The sequence below is a fragment of the Phaenicophaeus curvirostris genome, chromosome 20 (assembly GCF_032191515.1).
Source record: "Phaenicophaeus curvirostris isolate KB17595 chromosome 20, BPBGC_Pcur_1.0, whole genome shotgun sequence".
NCBI classification, from domain to species: domain Eukaryota; kingdom Metazoa; phylum Chordata; class Aves; order Cuculiformes; family Cuculidae; genus Phaenicophaeus; species Phaenicophaeus curvirostris.
In genome coordinates, this window is record NC_091411.1 from 6,400,757 (window position 1) to 6,416,651 (window position 15,895).

Genomic DNA, 15,895 nt, shown 5'->3' on the forward strand with positions numbered 1-15,895 from the left:
TGTATCCCGAATGGACTTTTCTCTTTATAAGGTTGTAATCTCATCTTTTTATAGGCCCTGTAAACAAAAAGCCTTATATTGACTCTTGACAAGGTTGCCTGAAGGTTCTTTTTAGAGCAAGAAAACCATACCTGATGCTGAATGTGCAGAGGTTTGGGCTGAGTTCACTAAGAGGCTTTACAAGCACTAACACGAGAGCAGGGAAGGATGGGGCATGTTTCATAGGACTCCCCAAGTATCCAAATTGGAGGAGTCCCCGCGTGGCTGTGCCAGCAGCCTCCAGTTTCCATCCACACGGCGCAGCCAGGAGCCCCAGGTTCAAACCCTGAAGGCAGCAGCCCAGCCAGAGGTGTGGCCGTATCCTGGCAAGCAGCTTTCTTTCAAAGGCAGATGTTTTTTTGAGCGTGTCCCCCGTCTAGACTGCTCCAGCTGCCATCTTCTGCACGAGCAGTTTGACTTGGAGCCCAGCTCCCTTCATAAAGAAGCAAGCCCTGCCAATTCAATCAGTGGGCAGGGGAGAGAGGTGATGGGGAACGCTGTTATAAAATATGAAGTGCCTCTTTCCAGTCCTCCTTGTACCAGAAAAGGCTGCTCCAGTTGACAGTCTGTGATAAATGATGGAACACACAATGTGTTTGAATGTCTCTTAATGAATGAGTCACATTAATAAAAAAAAGAAAAAAGGGGATCACATGCTTTGTATAATACATGGGAAAAGTTTTAGCCTCTCCCATACCATTGGATCCTGGTTTTTTTGCTAATTTAACCAGAACTATCCCCAAAGGGAAATCTGTTTGCAGGCAAATGACAAAGCATCAGTGAGTTCTATTTGCATAAAGCCAAGTTCATTTTGAAGAGCAGTAGTTGAAAGTATGATTGAGATAAATGTGCTGTGAAGGAAGTAAGAATGTATTGTATAAATGTACATAGGTAGTTTTATGAATCTTTAAAACCAGAAGGTGAGTGATACAATATGGGATCCCTCTATTTCTTCACACCCCTTCAGGCTTCCTTCCAAGGTCTGAGATAGCTGGAGAGTCCAAAGTGCCTCAGGCAAAGACTGTTCCTGAAATGTCTCTATAGAAAAACTGCTTTCATCAAGCTGGAATACTAACATTTTGCTACATATTGTGCTGCCACTCTATTAGGAATCCAGCTGTGGCCAAGGACTTTTCTGTGATAGGTGTCGTACAGACCTAGAATAAACATCTCTGTCTATTGCAGAAATCATATTACAAGACTGGCGTTCCACCAACATCTCAGTTTCTGCCAGAATTATGAGGGTTTTTTCTTTTCAGACTGGTTGAAACCCAGATGTGTCCAAATCGAATATTATAAGCCTGCCTTGGAAAAGAAAGTAACAAAAGTGCTGGGTATTTTTCCCCCAATAACTCCAGATTTGTTTTAGGCAGTACTTCAAGCTGGGTTTTAGTTTAGGTTCTCTTTCCCTCTCTGCATGGTGCCTGTTAAGAGTGGTGGAGCTGGAAGGGGTTGGCATGTCTTTTGAAGATGAGGCTCCTCTGCTGTTCTGAGCAGGATATTTCTAATTCTAGTGCTGCCTCTGTAGCTGATCAGTCTCTCTATGCTCATGCTTTCCAGGCATGCAGGGCTGAACAGTAGATTCATGACAGTGGCCTTGCAAATCAAATATGCCTCATCTTCCTCTGGGAAGAAAACAAGACGGGCTCTCTATCTGCAAGGATAACATCCCTGTACAGAACTTGATGCCAATGTGGGAGAAGATTTTGATGCATTTTCTAAATTCACTTTTAGGCTGGCTTTTCCCACATACATTATTATTTGAGAAAGAACGTTCTCTCTTCAGTCCTTGCAGTGTTTTGCACAGTGCAGGATTCCCAGCCATGGAACACAGCTGTTTCTGGGATAAAGGAGAACTATGCCATCAATGCTGAGCAGGGATACAGAACAGGGGAGGTAGAAGTACGATTAGAGAGACCCTGAAATATAGATGCAAAATAAGGAATGTGAGCTGAATTGTGTCCTGGTTAATCATCAGCTATTTGTTACTAGACAGAGAGCTTGCCCCTGGGGAAGTGATTACAGGAATACTTTGCTGTCTGAGCAAGTTCATTCAGTCGTCCTTCAAAAGGAAGCTACCCATTTCCCAAATCTCCAGCACCTATTCCTGTGTGGATTATGATTTCCTTGAAGCCCTCTCCCAACAGGTTCAGCCTTGCTCAGGGTTTGAGATCTGAAGGCTCCCAGCTCCCAGCAGCATCGCTGCGGGCAGAGGAAGCAGTGTGAAGAGGGTCACGATGTGGGAGAGGCAGAGGTATAAACCGGCTGATCTTGTCAGCAAGAGGAAACGGTGAGATTTCTCTTGTCCTCAGGGTCCGATGTATTTCCCTTTCAGACAACTCACCTTAATTTTCCATTTGCAATTTGAAGCTCAAAAAGCTAAGAGAAAAGGTCCCTTTGCGCCAGAAAGTTTCCCAGCAGCAGCTTAGAATAAATCCTATAATCATTCGGTGGGATCAGTCATCATTGTTAATGCTACCGTGGGAAACTGAGAAGGGTTAAACTTTTATGTGGCTGCCATTAGCTGCTTCACAGAACTGTTCAGGCTGGTTAACAGTTCAGCTGTTTGGCTTGAGAAGAGAGAGTATCTGCTGCTGCCATGTTTTTCCTTGATCTCTGATTTTGCTTTGTGTGATAACAGGGTGTGTGTTCTCTGCCATCAGTTTGCAGAAGGGAGCAGGCAAGGAGCCAGAGAGACAAGAACCAAAGTGCTAGAAACGGTAGCTCGCTGCAGGAGGCTCTCAGCTTTGCCGATCTCATGGGGCATCTGTGCAATGGAAGGGCAGGAGCAGAGAGGCGATATCTTCTTCCAGCTGCCAGGAAAAGGAAACCTTTCTGCTTCCTGGAGCCCTTCTCACCGCTGCCTATGGGTTTCCCCAGGGATACTCTGAAGAGTACAATGGAAAGGTCCACACAGGCTCTATGTGATCGATTTAACTCTTCCCTGCACCTCTGCGTTAGGCACGAGGGTGGAGATGTTTCAGTGAGTGTAGGGATTGCACAGGCATTACCGCCAGGCGGGCTCGTAGCCGCTTGCTGCGTGGTGGTTCATTGATGGACGTCTCGGACTCTGTGCCTTGCTTGGAGCCTTACGTTTTAAGTGGGACTGCATCCATCATCTGTAAGTAGCTGGGCCCTGATCCAGTCTCGTTCTTCTCTGGCTGCCTCTGCGGATGTGCATTTTTCTTCATGCGTATTTCAGTATCACTCTCCCCAGGCAGAGCCAGTTGTCTGATGTGGGCTGCTCGTCTGAGAACTTGAGCTGGATGATATAGCACCATACGTACAGGGCAGAGGAGAAATGAGTCACTGGGAAGGCATAGTACATGTCCCATCCAATCCAGCTACCAAGGAACCATGTGAGAAGCTAGAAGGCGATCTTGTAGTGTCATGTTTCACAACCTACCTATGTTCATTCAGCTACCCCAGTCCTCTTCCACCTTGGCTTGCCTCTAATTTAGATGTGGTCAAGCTCCTGTCTTATGCAGTTAGCATAGTGGCTGACGCCTTTTAACCCTCCTGCCACATTGGGATTCCTCTTGCTCTTAAGGATGAAAAAAGGTAAAATAAACCAAAGAGATAGGCATTCCTGAATTATGTGCTGTCCTTCCTGTGCTGTTCTAGCTAGATATCTTTCCTTTAATTCCGTTTTCCTACTCCAGTGCAGGTATTAACACTCTCCTTATGCTTGTTAACTTCAGTTTATTCTAAACAGCCCATGTTTTTGGAGAAAGTTTTTGTTCAAGTGGCCAAGTACAATTGCAGCTGCTGTTAGCAGGAAGGTGGAAAAGGTCACCTCAATTCTGGTATGCAGGGAACACAGTTCTCAGCTGCATCTTCATTTCTCCTCATGGTAGATGGGGATGGGTCTTGATGGAGAAGATGTTAAGAACTTGAATTAATCTGTAAACTCTATTAACTGTCATTGCATGAGTTGCTTCGGATTCATGATTTGATAGTTATCTTCCCAACTAAAAGCACAAGGGGATTTTTTTAATAAAAGGTTGGATTCTGGAGCATAATTGTACACAAGGCTTAAAAAACCCTACAATCATGTGTCTATTTGCACAGCTGTATAATTGCATTATGCACGGGGCCCTGAGCTGGCACAATGGCAGGTTAAAATGCTGTGTGTATTGCTAAAATGGGGGTCAGCTGTATCAATGAGGGTTGTTAATACAAGGACCAGTAATACTGTGTTAGCCAGCAATAAGCATCTTGTGAAGGGGTCACAAGAAGCATCCCAGGCTATAGAGTCTGGAAATCTCCAGGACAGGCAGCAGTGTTGGGTAGAGTAGAAGGGAGTGATATGATGGTAGAAGACCATCCCTGTGTGTCTCAGCGTGGGGCATTAGACTACTCTATCCTGTGTAGGCTCTTGCACTTTTAAAACGATCCTTTTCAGATTATCTTTACTACACATAGAGCTAACTGCAGGGGGAAAAAAAAAGTTATGATTCATTTGACATCCTGACAAATTAGTAGCACAGAGAGACCTGCCCTGGGCTTTGCTTACTACTCCTCTGATTTTCTTCTGCTGTACCAAGTTTGGCTGAATGTGTTTTTTGAGAGATTGCTTTTATACAAATTAGCTAGTTGCTTATATATAGGAGGGTGGGTAATATTAAGCAAATGTTCATGTGTTACCTCTCTGGTTCAAAATCTTATCCTGTGCATGAAATTTAGGGTAGGGATTCTCCAGGGTTTATTTCTGTTCATCATGCACTTGATGACCCCTCAAAACTGCACTGGAGATCATGAACTTGTTGCTCTTCACATTATAGAGCCCGAGTAGTTCTGCCTGGCAGCCCTTCAGCAGCAACAGGATCAGCCTTGCAGCCGGTTCCACTTGGGGTGATAGTGCATGTGAGGTCCTGTAGAGATGACCCAGTGGGGAGGGACCAAGGTCAAGATGGGGCCAGGGTGCAGCCATGGGGCTCATGCTGGCCCAGCTCCACGCAACGCACCCATCTTCCCCGTGGAAGGTCTCCTGGGACCTGCTCTCCTGACTGCCACACAGTTGGACAGCTTAGGCTGCCTTCCAAACATCCTCCAGTCTGCTGCTCTGCATCTCTTTCTCCCCTGAACGCAATGAAAACTCATCTTTTGTAGCAAGCTGCTAGAATATAAATCCTCTGGGAGACACTTTAATTAACAGTTATTCTTGTTAGACATGTTTGGCTTGAGGAAAAAGAAGTTTTGAGGAGTTATTAGGAGTTGCAAATGGCTTTCCAGAAATCTGAATTCTCCACTCCATTGGAAAAAAAAAAAGGATAAATTCAAAGAAGTTCAAACCTCATTGGTTAAGTATTTTTCCCTAACCTGTTTTACATCAGTGCACAGCTGGGCATCTGGTATCTCCACATTGTTCTTGCCCTCTTCCAAGAACCCCCACAACTCTGACATGTATGAGTTGACCTCACCTATATCACAGAGCTGTATTTAAGAATTTCCAACATTGACACCAATTTTATCACATTTTATAACATGCTGCTTTAAAATATGAAGCACTGGGATGCCATTATGTTGCAACTCATACAGGAACCTGCAATACCAAGAGCTGTACATCCTCAGCTGGTATATATTACAACACAGCATTTCTCCCTTGCCAAGGTGCTAACACGTTACTTCTGTTGCACGCTCGCATGTAGCAGGAAGCTCCAGAGCTGAGAGACAGTTGTGTTACCCCTATATCACAGCGCAGGTCCAGAAAACTGGAAGCGTGAAACACAGCTGTGATCATGGGAATGTGCTCCACAACAGAAAGATGTGAACCCTCTGTCTCTACTCTATGGAAGTATATGCTTCTGCAGATGTTATTGTGCATGGCTTTTATCCCTTACGGTAGTAGCATAAATTTAAGGGAAATTTTGGCTGTGGTGTCCCAACTGGCCCTTCTCCCCAGGTCTTCTCCAAATGATTGCGTTATGGATGTCCTTGAAATACTGGCAGGAGCACCATTCTGCTCTAGAACCGTCATTAACACTTGTTTTTATTTTTCTAGGGTCCACCAGGTCTGCCTGGCTTACCAGGACCCCCTGGCAAGAGAGGTTCCCGAGTAAGTGCTTTAATAATTTCTCTCCATTTGTACTTGTATCTGCCTGTCCTGCTGTTCCAAGGGCTGTTGTTGTATGTTCCTATGGCTGAGTAATGATTGCTTCAAGCCCCATGGCTGAGGTCTGTCTGTCTTCCTTTCCATGTGTTCCTGTTAAAGGTTTTCAGAAGATCACACTGGTGATTTGCAGCCTCCCTGAGCTAAAGTTTAGCATCAGTAAAGGCTTGGGATGAATATTTCTAAATGGCTGTCAAGAATGAGCTCTGTCTGTCTCATTTTGTTTCTAGTGTCCATTCCTTCTTGCAAACCCAGTGCTGGATGTTAGCTTTGAGTGGTCTTTGTTCCATCTCTCACTCTCCCCAGCTTCCAAAATTGCTTCCTTTGAGGTCCTTCACTGTCACTGTGCCTTCATTAGTGCAATGATGATCTAGGACCAATGACAGTATGCAGGCTGAGCTTTTTGTTCCCCAGACTGAGCTGCTCTCTGACTACTTTTCAGGGTCTAAAGCAAAGTGTCTGAGCTGTTCTACAAGGTCCATTGCAAATTCCTGAATTTCTTTCTCCCTACATTAAATTCTGATGCAGATCTTTGAACACTGAGTGCTATGCTGAGGAAACATCTGATGCTGAGTGCTGCAGCTAGCTGGGAGGAAAGCTTTTTGTGTTGGCCTAGCTGCAGGAATAATCTCCCAAAGCTGGGCAACGTGCCTGACCTGGATGCACTTAACTGTTGGCACTGTTTTCGTGGTAACAAGGTGCTGTCCCATAAGGTATGGTCATGGAGCCCATTTCCTAAGCACTGAGCAGATGTGGGTTGGGAATCAAAAGATGCAAGTGTCTGAGGCTGGAAGAAGGGAATGTTTGCATCCGTGGTCCAGGCAGCATCCTGACCTGGCAGCAGAGGGAGATTTCCTCACACATACTTGGCTAAAACTCAATTCCATGTAATGTCTTTAAAGAACAACCAAAAGGCTAAGAGCTGGAAGGCTGTGCATTCCCTGAGGACACTTGTTACAGACCTGTGAGATCTTGCAGTAACCAGTGAAGACAAATGCAGCTCCTTTACACAATAGTAAAGCCCAAAAGGTCTGCAGGACCCTCTGTATCCTGGGGATGGGTATAGACAGAACCGAACACTGATTTCCACTGTAAGTGTAAGGCTTTAGATAGCACCAAGCTCATGTGTTTTATAGACAGGACAATCTGTTCCACATTAGATATGTTCTTTAGGGAAACGTCAGCACGACTTCATACAGCTCTGATGTCTTCCAATTACAAATCTCCTGAGCAGCACCCACATCATGCCCAGAGCTTGCAGTTCTTAGCAAGTTCTCAGGAAAGTTTGTTCTTACCCCAGCTCATTACTCACAAGAGGTGTTTGGTGTTACTTCTTGCAGCCATGTGGTGGGCAGACTAGACTATCTGTCTGCAGATCCCAGTGCATCGCCTTCCTGCTGTGGAATGACCAAATTTCTCTTCTACACCTGAATTCCCCTACCTACATAAGCTTGAGTTTTTCTAAAGAAAAAAAAAAAACCATTGTGGAAGTTGTCTCTTAACTTTCTGTGTTATTCCACAGCTGTAGCATGTTCCATCCTATATTTAAGATGATTCCCTGAAAGACAATCAGCAACAGAAAGATTTCTGTGTTCAGTTCCTGCCAGAGGTGCTGAGAATTGGCCCAGGAAAGAGTTCCCAGTTAGGAAGTGCTCAATGCAGCTGAGCCTGCCTTGGCTCAGACCTCTGCAAAGAGGCTGTGCTAATTTTGGGAGGGGGCAAATGGGTCACACTGGAAATGTCTGACCTGGAGCACTGGAGACAGAACTGCTCTGTGCATAAGTTGTTTGGACTTCGCAGTGTGTTTCTAGTAATTTTTCTTGTGGCTCTTTGGGGTTTAAGGATTTCAGCACAAAGAAGCAGAGCTGCTAGAAACTAAGACAGGTGAAGGGGAATCTTTTGGGTTTGTTGTGTATGAACCACTTAAAAAATAAATGTGTCAGGGAGTACGTTCTACCTCTGTCTACCCTGATCCTCAAACAAAGCGGCCACACAGTTTCTACACCAGCTTAGCCCATGGTAACCCATGAGGTGTCCTGGGAGGCTCCAGTCCAAGACTGGAGCTCCTGAGGGGAGGCGGATATTTTGCGCAACTTCGTAGTGCTCAGTGCCAGGGGAAAGGATGGACCTTTCTATTGTCACCAATGCAGCTTATGACCTAAAGCTTGAGACAATTGCCCTTGTTGTAGCTTGCATAATTTCTGCATTATTAATGTTTATACAATTACTTGGCTTATTTGAAAATCTAGTCACAGAATTTGACTCATGACCTTCTGTCGCTGTGAAGCCCACAAAGTGTTTCTCTTGCTGATGTAGCACAGTATTTCCACTCCTTTGAATCCCATATTGTCTCTGGTTTATTTCCCTTTCACATCTCTGTGTTGATAGGAGTAAATGAAAGCTCTGATTTGCTTTTGTTTTGAGGGTGAGATTGCAGTCAGTGGTGGTTTCTGAGTAAAGCTGGCTGATCCCATGATTCTGTCTCCTTGTTTCCCGCAGATAAGTATCGCTAGACTTGCCAATACAGTCTGAATGCTGCTCTACCATGTCAGCAACGCCACCTGGTTTGCGGTAACAAATGCCAGTCTTTGTAAAAGCACGACAGAGTCTGTGCTCAGGACACCTCTTGGCATTTAAGTGCCACCCAGGGTAGTGTAGCAAAGTGGTTAGTGGCAGTCTTCTTGAAAACGACGATTTCTTGATTTTTAAAAGCCAATATCTGTTTTAGGAGCATGGAATTAATTTTGCACCCTATCAGTCAGCATCAAGGACCCACTGGGACACATTCAGACTACTGTTTGATAGGAATGGTTTGACTCGATGATCCGATGGGTCTTTTCCACCCTGGTTATTCTATGATTCTACTGTGCTCTACTCTCTGCAACTATGAAGGCAGAGAGATAAAACAAATAAAAGCTGGATGTTTCTTCTTCTCACTGTTGCATAAGGGACTCCAAGGGGAAAAAAAATTAAGTGTTGTGGTGTTGACGACTGGAAATGATGGAAAATAACACTTTCTCAGCTTGTGTTTGATAAGAATGGTTGGACTCGATGATCTGGTGGGTCTCTTCCAACCTGGTTATTCTATGATTCTATGATTCAGCTGCAAACCTGTACAGATACTGCTGCATTAGTCACATGCACTTTACAAAAAGGTTTTCTCTTCCTCTGATTCCAGCTAAGATGGTTTTCAGCTTTTATGTCTTCATTAAGACATAAGCAAGAGATCTGTCCACATTGCTTCTCCTCAAATGAATATACTATGTGTCTTGGCAGGTGACTGTGTAAGACCTAAGGGAATGGCAGTTTTAGTAATGAAGGGTCTCCTTGGGTTTCTGAGATGTGAAAGCATTTTGCTGGGCATGCAGTGAGGACAGTTTTTCCATGGTTGTGCATGAGCAATGGCACTCGGGTGCATGCACAGCAACCCACACAGGGCAGTACTCCAACCCTGCCAATGACCTTTGTATTTCTTCAAACACAAAAGTTTAGTGGGGAGGCACTGAGCGAAGCTGGTTTTGCTAGCAGAGCTGTGCTAACAAGCTCTACAAGTAACTGTCAACAAAGGGCTCCTGGTGGAGCAATAACTTCGGCACCATCATAGCTTACTTCTGTCTCACCCAGGACTCAATTAGCTCCACTCCCATTCTGGCTACATGAGGGGCTTTTGCCAGCACATCTGTGTTGATCACAAATTGTGACTGGCTGGTGGAGTGAGGACAGTTTAATTAAGTCTGCAGAAAAATACTGTGAACCGTGGTACTTGGTCTTAAATGCTGCCTTCCAGGCAAGTGCTATGCAAACCCTAGTTATCTGTCCCCTTCTATGTGAAGAAGACAGCAAGTCAATGCGTGGCAGACAGGAGTCCAGTTGTTGGCTTCACTCCCAGGACAGCAAGAAAAGAGCTGTGGTCAAACATTCCAAAACACTTAAATAATTTAGGAAGCCAGCTCCCACTGGGAGCTGATCTCCCTCTTTAAAAGGTGAGCAAACTCAGGTGCAAGGGGAGTGTTTTCTCTAGGTCCACACAACAGGTCAGGGACAGAATTGGGAATAAAAATCCTGGCATGCTGCAATTGCTCCTGTTTTATTTAACCTCTCTGATACAATCACTTCCTGATGCTTTTAGATGCTCTTGCCATCCTTCTGTGAACTTTGAAAGACTGCAAGGTCCCACTGTAACGTGACCCTGTTAGATTTGGTCTGTGGTTGCAAAAAATCTCCCTTTCCTTCAAAATGCGGGGCTTCCCTCCTAAAACAAGCAAGAACATAGTCAGCTGTAGAGGTTCCCCTGTATCCTCATTCCATTAGGAAGATTTTCCAGTTTCTGAAAAGAAATGTTTAAAGAAACAGTTTGTTTGGCTTCATTTTAAACATTTAGCTCATCTTTCAGCAAGCCAGAGGTCAAAGTGGGATCTGTAGGTCAAGAGCAGAAGAAGTTGCTTTGCACAGTGAAACCCCAAGACATAATGAGTTTTGAATGAGTGGTCATTCCTCTGACTGAAGCTTTCTAGCAGTTAGCAGGAGTTTGGAGGATTTTTTTTCCCCCTTGTGAATGCTGGAGGGCTGGGAGGAGCTGTGCACAGTTGGACTTTTGTTAATTTTTGTGGGCTGCAAACCAGTAACACATAGAAGTGCTTCTGTGAGCAGGGTCCCATCTCCAGGCACGTCACCGAGATGAACTGGATGGCACAGTGTAGTTCTCAAGTAGCATCATTCACGTAAAAGACATTCCAGAGAGATTACAAACCCGTCACCTTTGGGAAACCCCTTCTCATTTGGAGAACACATTTGGGGATTGTTCTGGCCTCCCTGCTGCTGAGCCTTAGGATACTGCTGCCCCACGGTAAAACTTTCCATGGAAATTCTCGTGCAAGTCTTAGAAGTTTTCAGATGATATTTTGCTTGCCACTATATTGGATTGTTTCAGCAATTATAAGGGAGCTAAGATGGGTAGGTAGACAGGCATGCTTGCAATTAGGAAAACATGTTTTGGGTTTCTTTTATCCAATGGTCTCAGTATTGTCCCATCCTATGTGCAAAATTAATGTATCGATTGACATATTTAGGAGAATCCCCATTCATAGGTATGAGTGGGAAACTGAATTAAATCCACTATAGCATAAGTAAAATATAACGATTAACTATAGAACTACAAAGCAATTGCCTCTTGAATTGTTTCCCCCTAGAAAGAGGGCTATTTCTGGGAGCAATAGTTGGAGATGAGTGACTTCTGGGTGCAGCAGAAGAGGAATGAACTCTGGAACAGGTTTTATAGAACAAGGGGTGGTTAGCTTGAGGGCACGATGACTGTTATTGGGGTTTGCAGATTGGTGCATGGATTAATTTGTAAGATCTGCCTGTTCAGATTTTGTATTGCTAACAGCTCCTGAGGCATATGCAGTCCTGTACCTGTTGTTACTCAGCCCATCTAACTGTACCACTCTGCATCTTCCTCCTCTGCCAAGAATGTGGGTGTAATCACAGATTCAGGACTAGCCATGTTGGAACACATCAAGATCAGTTATTTTCTACCATTTTTTAGGACTTCTGCCAGACTACGCCCTTTTCTATCCACAGTTTAAAATGTCTAGCGCGAGCCCCAGACTTGGTAACAGCAATTCCTTGTGTGCCAGACCGGACTTCCCACTGTCACTTAATCAGCAGGATGTGGCTGGTTCTCGCTAGGATAAGATCACTTTGGTCTCTGGGAACAGGATGGGTCTGTGACCTTCCTTTGCCTGGATTAAACGCTATGGGTCTCATTGAATTGAATGGTAAAAACTCCATCTTATGATAAGAGCCTGTGTTTTTCATCATCATGTGTTTCATCACTGGATACTGGGACTAGATCCCTTCTCCCTTCTTCCCTCCTTTTAGTTAAGCTTTTTATGGTTGTGTTGCTGTGTTTTGGTTTAGTGCTGAAAGAGCCCGCGCCAGATTTTGCTGGAGGTGTGATTAGTCTCTTATCCAGGAGCTTCTGACTGGCAGCTGAGCTGTTCCAAGTTTCCTCCTGGAAACTATCATTTTCAGCTAGGAGTCACACTAAACCTTGCTGTTCCCTCCAGTCTGACACGGTTTTAAGCCTGCCCCAGGCTATGGTGGAGCACGGGTTTCAACTAACTGCACTGAAATGGGCTTTGAGCCAAGTTGCCTGACTCCAAAGTTGAATAACAGCTGAATTCCCTTCTCAAATCTAGCAGCAGTCTGAATTTATGAACCCTGTTCAAAGCTACCTAGATTATTGCTTACGTGTAGGAGCTTTTTAGGAACTCATCTTTTATAGAGACTTTACTGTTCTGATTTCTTCTGTCACTTAATATTAATTTTCATACATATTTCAGTATTGGAAGACTTGGGTTGAAGCCCTTTTGCTACCATAGGCTTGTTGAATTGCCTTAGGCAGCACGTTCAGTCTCTGTTTTAGTGTCCCACCCAATGAGGTGAACAGATGATGCCATAGATTTGTGTGAAGATGAATTTATGTAAGACTACTCAGTGCTCAGTTACTCTTCATACAGCAGCTATATGGGTTTTCAAATGACGAGTTAGTACTCAAACACCTCAATTTTAATTAAAGTTGTTTCACTGGAAATTCACAGGTAGGCTAAACAAACAGAGAATTGCAGGCTGGAAATTTGGAAAAAAATTAAGAATGGGATGTTAAATATATTTGAGTAAAAAATGCTATTAGGTGAAGTTCAACCTTGGCCTTTTAATGGAATGGCCTCTTTACAGCAGAGTAGCATGTGCTGTGAAATAGCACTGAGCACTCAACAACCATCTGGACCATGGGATGCAATAACTAAATTCAAAAAGCAATTATTTTCTATTGCAGTGCATGAAAAATAATACCAAATAGACATCAGCATACTGATGCTCTCCTGAAAGTGTGCAAGGGCACTGAACTTGGATAGCAGTCTCACCTTTTACTGCAGTGATTTTCCTTGGAAATCAGACCCTGAAGATTTTGGCTCCACATAAGCTGAAGAGCTCATCGGAAATACTAGGGCTTACTGGGAAAGGTGTCTTGAGTGGCTTTTTATCCTCCAGCCTGTACTCCTCCTAACTAGAGGGTACATTAATGTGTTCCTCACAGTGGTGTAAAGCTCACACACAGTCTTGGCAGAACAGGAGCCCTTAGAATTGAATCTTCAGGTTGTTTCATCTCCCAGGAACGTGTTCAAGAGGACTTAGAGCTGTTATTCTGCCTGAAAGGTTAACAGATCTTCTGTGCTGTATACAATCCTGGGATAAACTATTCTTCATTGCTTATTCCAGATAACTCCTTAAATAGTCTTCGGAAAATATGCAGGGTGGTTTAAAATATGATGTATAAGGAGATACTGTTGTAAGTGATCTGATGTAAATGCTCTGACAGAGTCATTGGCTTGTGAGACATATGCAGCAATACAGATTTAAATGGTTTAAACAGGGGCTTGCCCCTGGTCCCTCCGTTTTACTGTTTGTCCATTCATTCTCTCTCTAACCTCCTAAGGCAAAAATCTGATTGCCATGTAGGGGAAATGAGTTCATTCCAAATAGCTGAACAATTTCCCTTTAGTAATTACTTCTGTTCTTTTCCATTTGCACTAAAATAATTAACAACCCACCCTCAATTCTGCTCCTGCGCCTCTTTCTGATGGGGACTCTGCAGAGTTTTGACTCCCCTGACCCCAAGGCACTTTCTGTTCCTGGTTATGGGATATTTTGTGTACGCAAATTCTCTCATTGTCACATACATCTTGTGGTGACAGACACACATCCCCTTCCATAAAGGTCAGTGGAAACCAACAGCCCAGTTTCACCACTCAGGCGCTAACGAGGGTCCCGTTTAAGCCACCTCCCTGCTGGGTTTGCCCACAGCACAGCCTGCAAATTTCTGCTGCTCCCGGGGCAGATGCCTACTGACTCCTTTTGACTCTGTTTTGTGTTTGTTGTGTTTTTTAGGGTCCCCCGGGTCCACACGGAAACCCTGGCTTACCTGGCCCTCCAGGACCAAAAGTAAGTATGGATTGCTGAGAGGAGCTTTTGCCTTCCTGTTTCAGCAGGCGTCCCAGTGGGGGAAGTACAGACCTTTCCGTTCTGTTCCATACAGAGCGACGAGTGGCTGAAGCCATATCTCCCCTCCCCTCTGCTCACACACAAGCCCTCCAGCAGCACAGCCAAAACCTTTTCCTGTGCTTCTGAGAGACCCTGCTGAGCACCTCGGTTCTTGGTTCTCCCTAATTTCACAGGCTGCCTAATTAGAATCCTGCTTAAGTTCTGCTTGTGCCAGGGAGCAAACTGCGATGTTGAGACAAGAGCAGTAGGATCTTCCCACTCCAGAACCTCACCAGGTCTGGATTTCTTTCCTTTCTTATTTCCCTTCTCTGGATTTTGCAGTCTACTACTCCAGCTCTGGGTCCAGGCAGTGGCTCGGGGCCTGGCAGCACCCACCTTCTTCCTTCTCCTGAAAAGCCATCATCTCGCCTCCCTCTCCAGAGTTTCTGGGAGCCCTGACCTCCATCAGTCCAAACTGATGCCATTGCTTCCTTCTAGATGTCCTCATCTCTCCCATGAGGCCTCTCAGACCTCTTCCTGCAATGCCAGGAGCTCTATGTTTTGTCCTTTTCTCCCATACATGTTTTCCTACGGGGTGCTGCAGCCAGGCAGGAGCTCGAGCAAGGTAGAAGTCACCTCACCACAGCTGATCCTCCTCTCTTTCCATGGGACTTCAGCACAGATGCAGCTCCAGGTGGGAGCTAATCCAGTGTGCTACAAAACCCTTCAGAAAGATGTTTTAATTCCCAGCTTGTTCGTGTGTGTGAGGCCACGTGTTACCTAAAGACTGGGAAGTTCCTGGGAAGTTGGTTTGGATTGTTTTGGTGTCATTGTTTACACAGAAACAGATTTATATTTTCTAACACTTATCCAGGACTAAAGAATAGTTGAGTTTTGAAAGGTAATGCTTAGTAGAGGTTTTCACTGCCAAGGAAGCTGTAGGATGTCTCAGCCAAATGTAGAGAAAGGTAAAAGCAAGAGTCCTTTCTTTTCATGATCTCATCAGTAGGCAGAGATGTTATAAGCACTATTGATGCTCTGGGAAAGAGATTCTGGAAACTTGGCATGCTGCCTCTATGTGATTAAAAATTAGGCTCTGGAGACATGCTGGTGAACAGCAGCTGGTTTAAATTCTAAAGTATAGTTATATGGCCTGAAAAGTGAGGCTGTAAAAGTTCTGCATCTTAGCGTTCTGCATTTGTTCTCCATCAATGACTTCCAGATCAAACTTGTTGAGTTTTATAAGTCAAATCAACGTTCTTTTATCTAACTTCCAGTCCTGCAGTATCAGCTCGATCCAATCTGCAGAGTCAAACTATGTTTCTATGCTATAGGATTTTTTTTAAGAAACCCACTTTTAGCCTAATGCCTTGTCAAAAATCATCATTTAGCTCTAAAGCTGTACTCTGCTGGTCTCCTACTAGAAATAAAAGCTTCACATAAGCTTTTTTCCCTCCATGTTGAGGTGCAATCTGGCAGCAGGGCAGCCCTCAGCGGATGGATAACTGCAATGCTCTATAGCTGAGATACATTGTCATCAGTCTGTGCAATGTATTTTAATTTTGTCCAGCCATCATTTGCAGGATTAGGCTGTTTTACATGATGTTTAATCAGAAGAAGTAGTGAGCTTACAATGGGATGTGAGAGCTGTAACTCAGCCCAGGCCTTAGCATAACTTCAGCTCTAGCAGGGAGAGGCTAC

General features: G+C 44.5%; 1 protein-coding gene across 2 annotated transcripts in view; it reads left to right on the forward strand.

Annotated features, from left to right (window-relative positions):
* The window catches only part of COL27A1 (collagen type XXVII alpha 1 chain), a 162,112-nt gene that overhangs the window by 20,909 nt on the left and 125,308 nt on the right, over positions 1-15,895 (forward strand). For both annotated transcript variants that reach the window (XM_069873701.1, XM_069873700.1), the window contains 2 exons: positions 6,044-6,097; positions 14,102-14,155. In XM_069873701.1, coding sequence (XP_069729802.1) covers positions 6,044-6,097; positions 14,102-14,155 — 108 coding nt within the window. The remainder of the gene's footprint in view (positions 1-6,043; positions 6,098-14,101; positions 14,156-15,895) is intronic.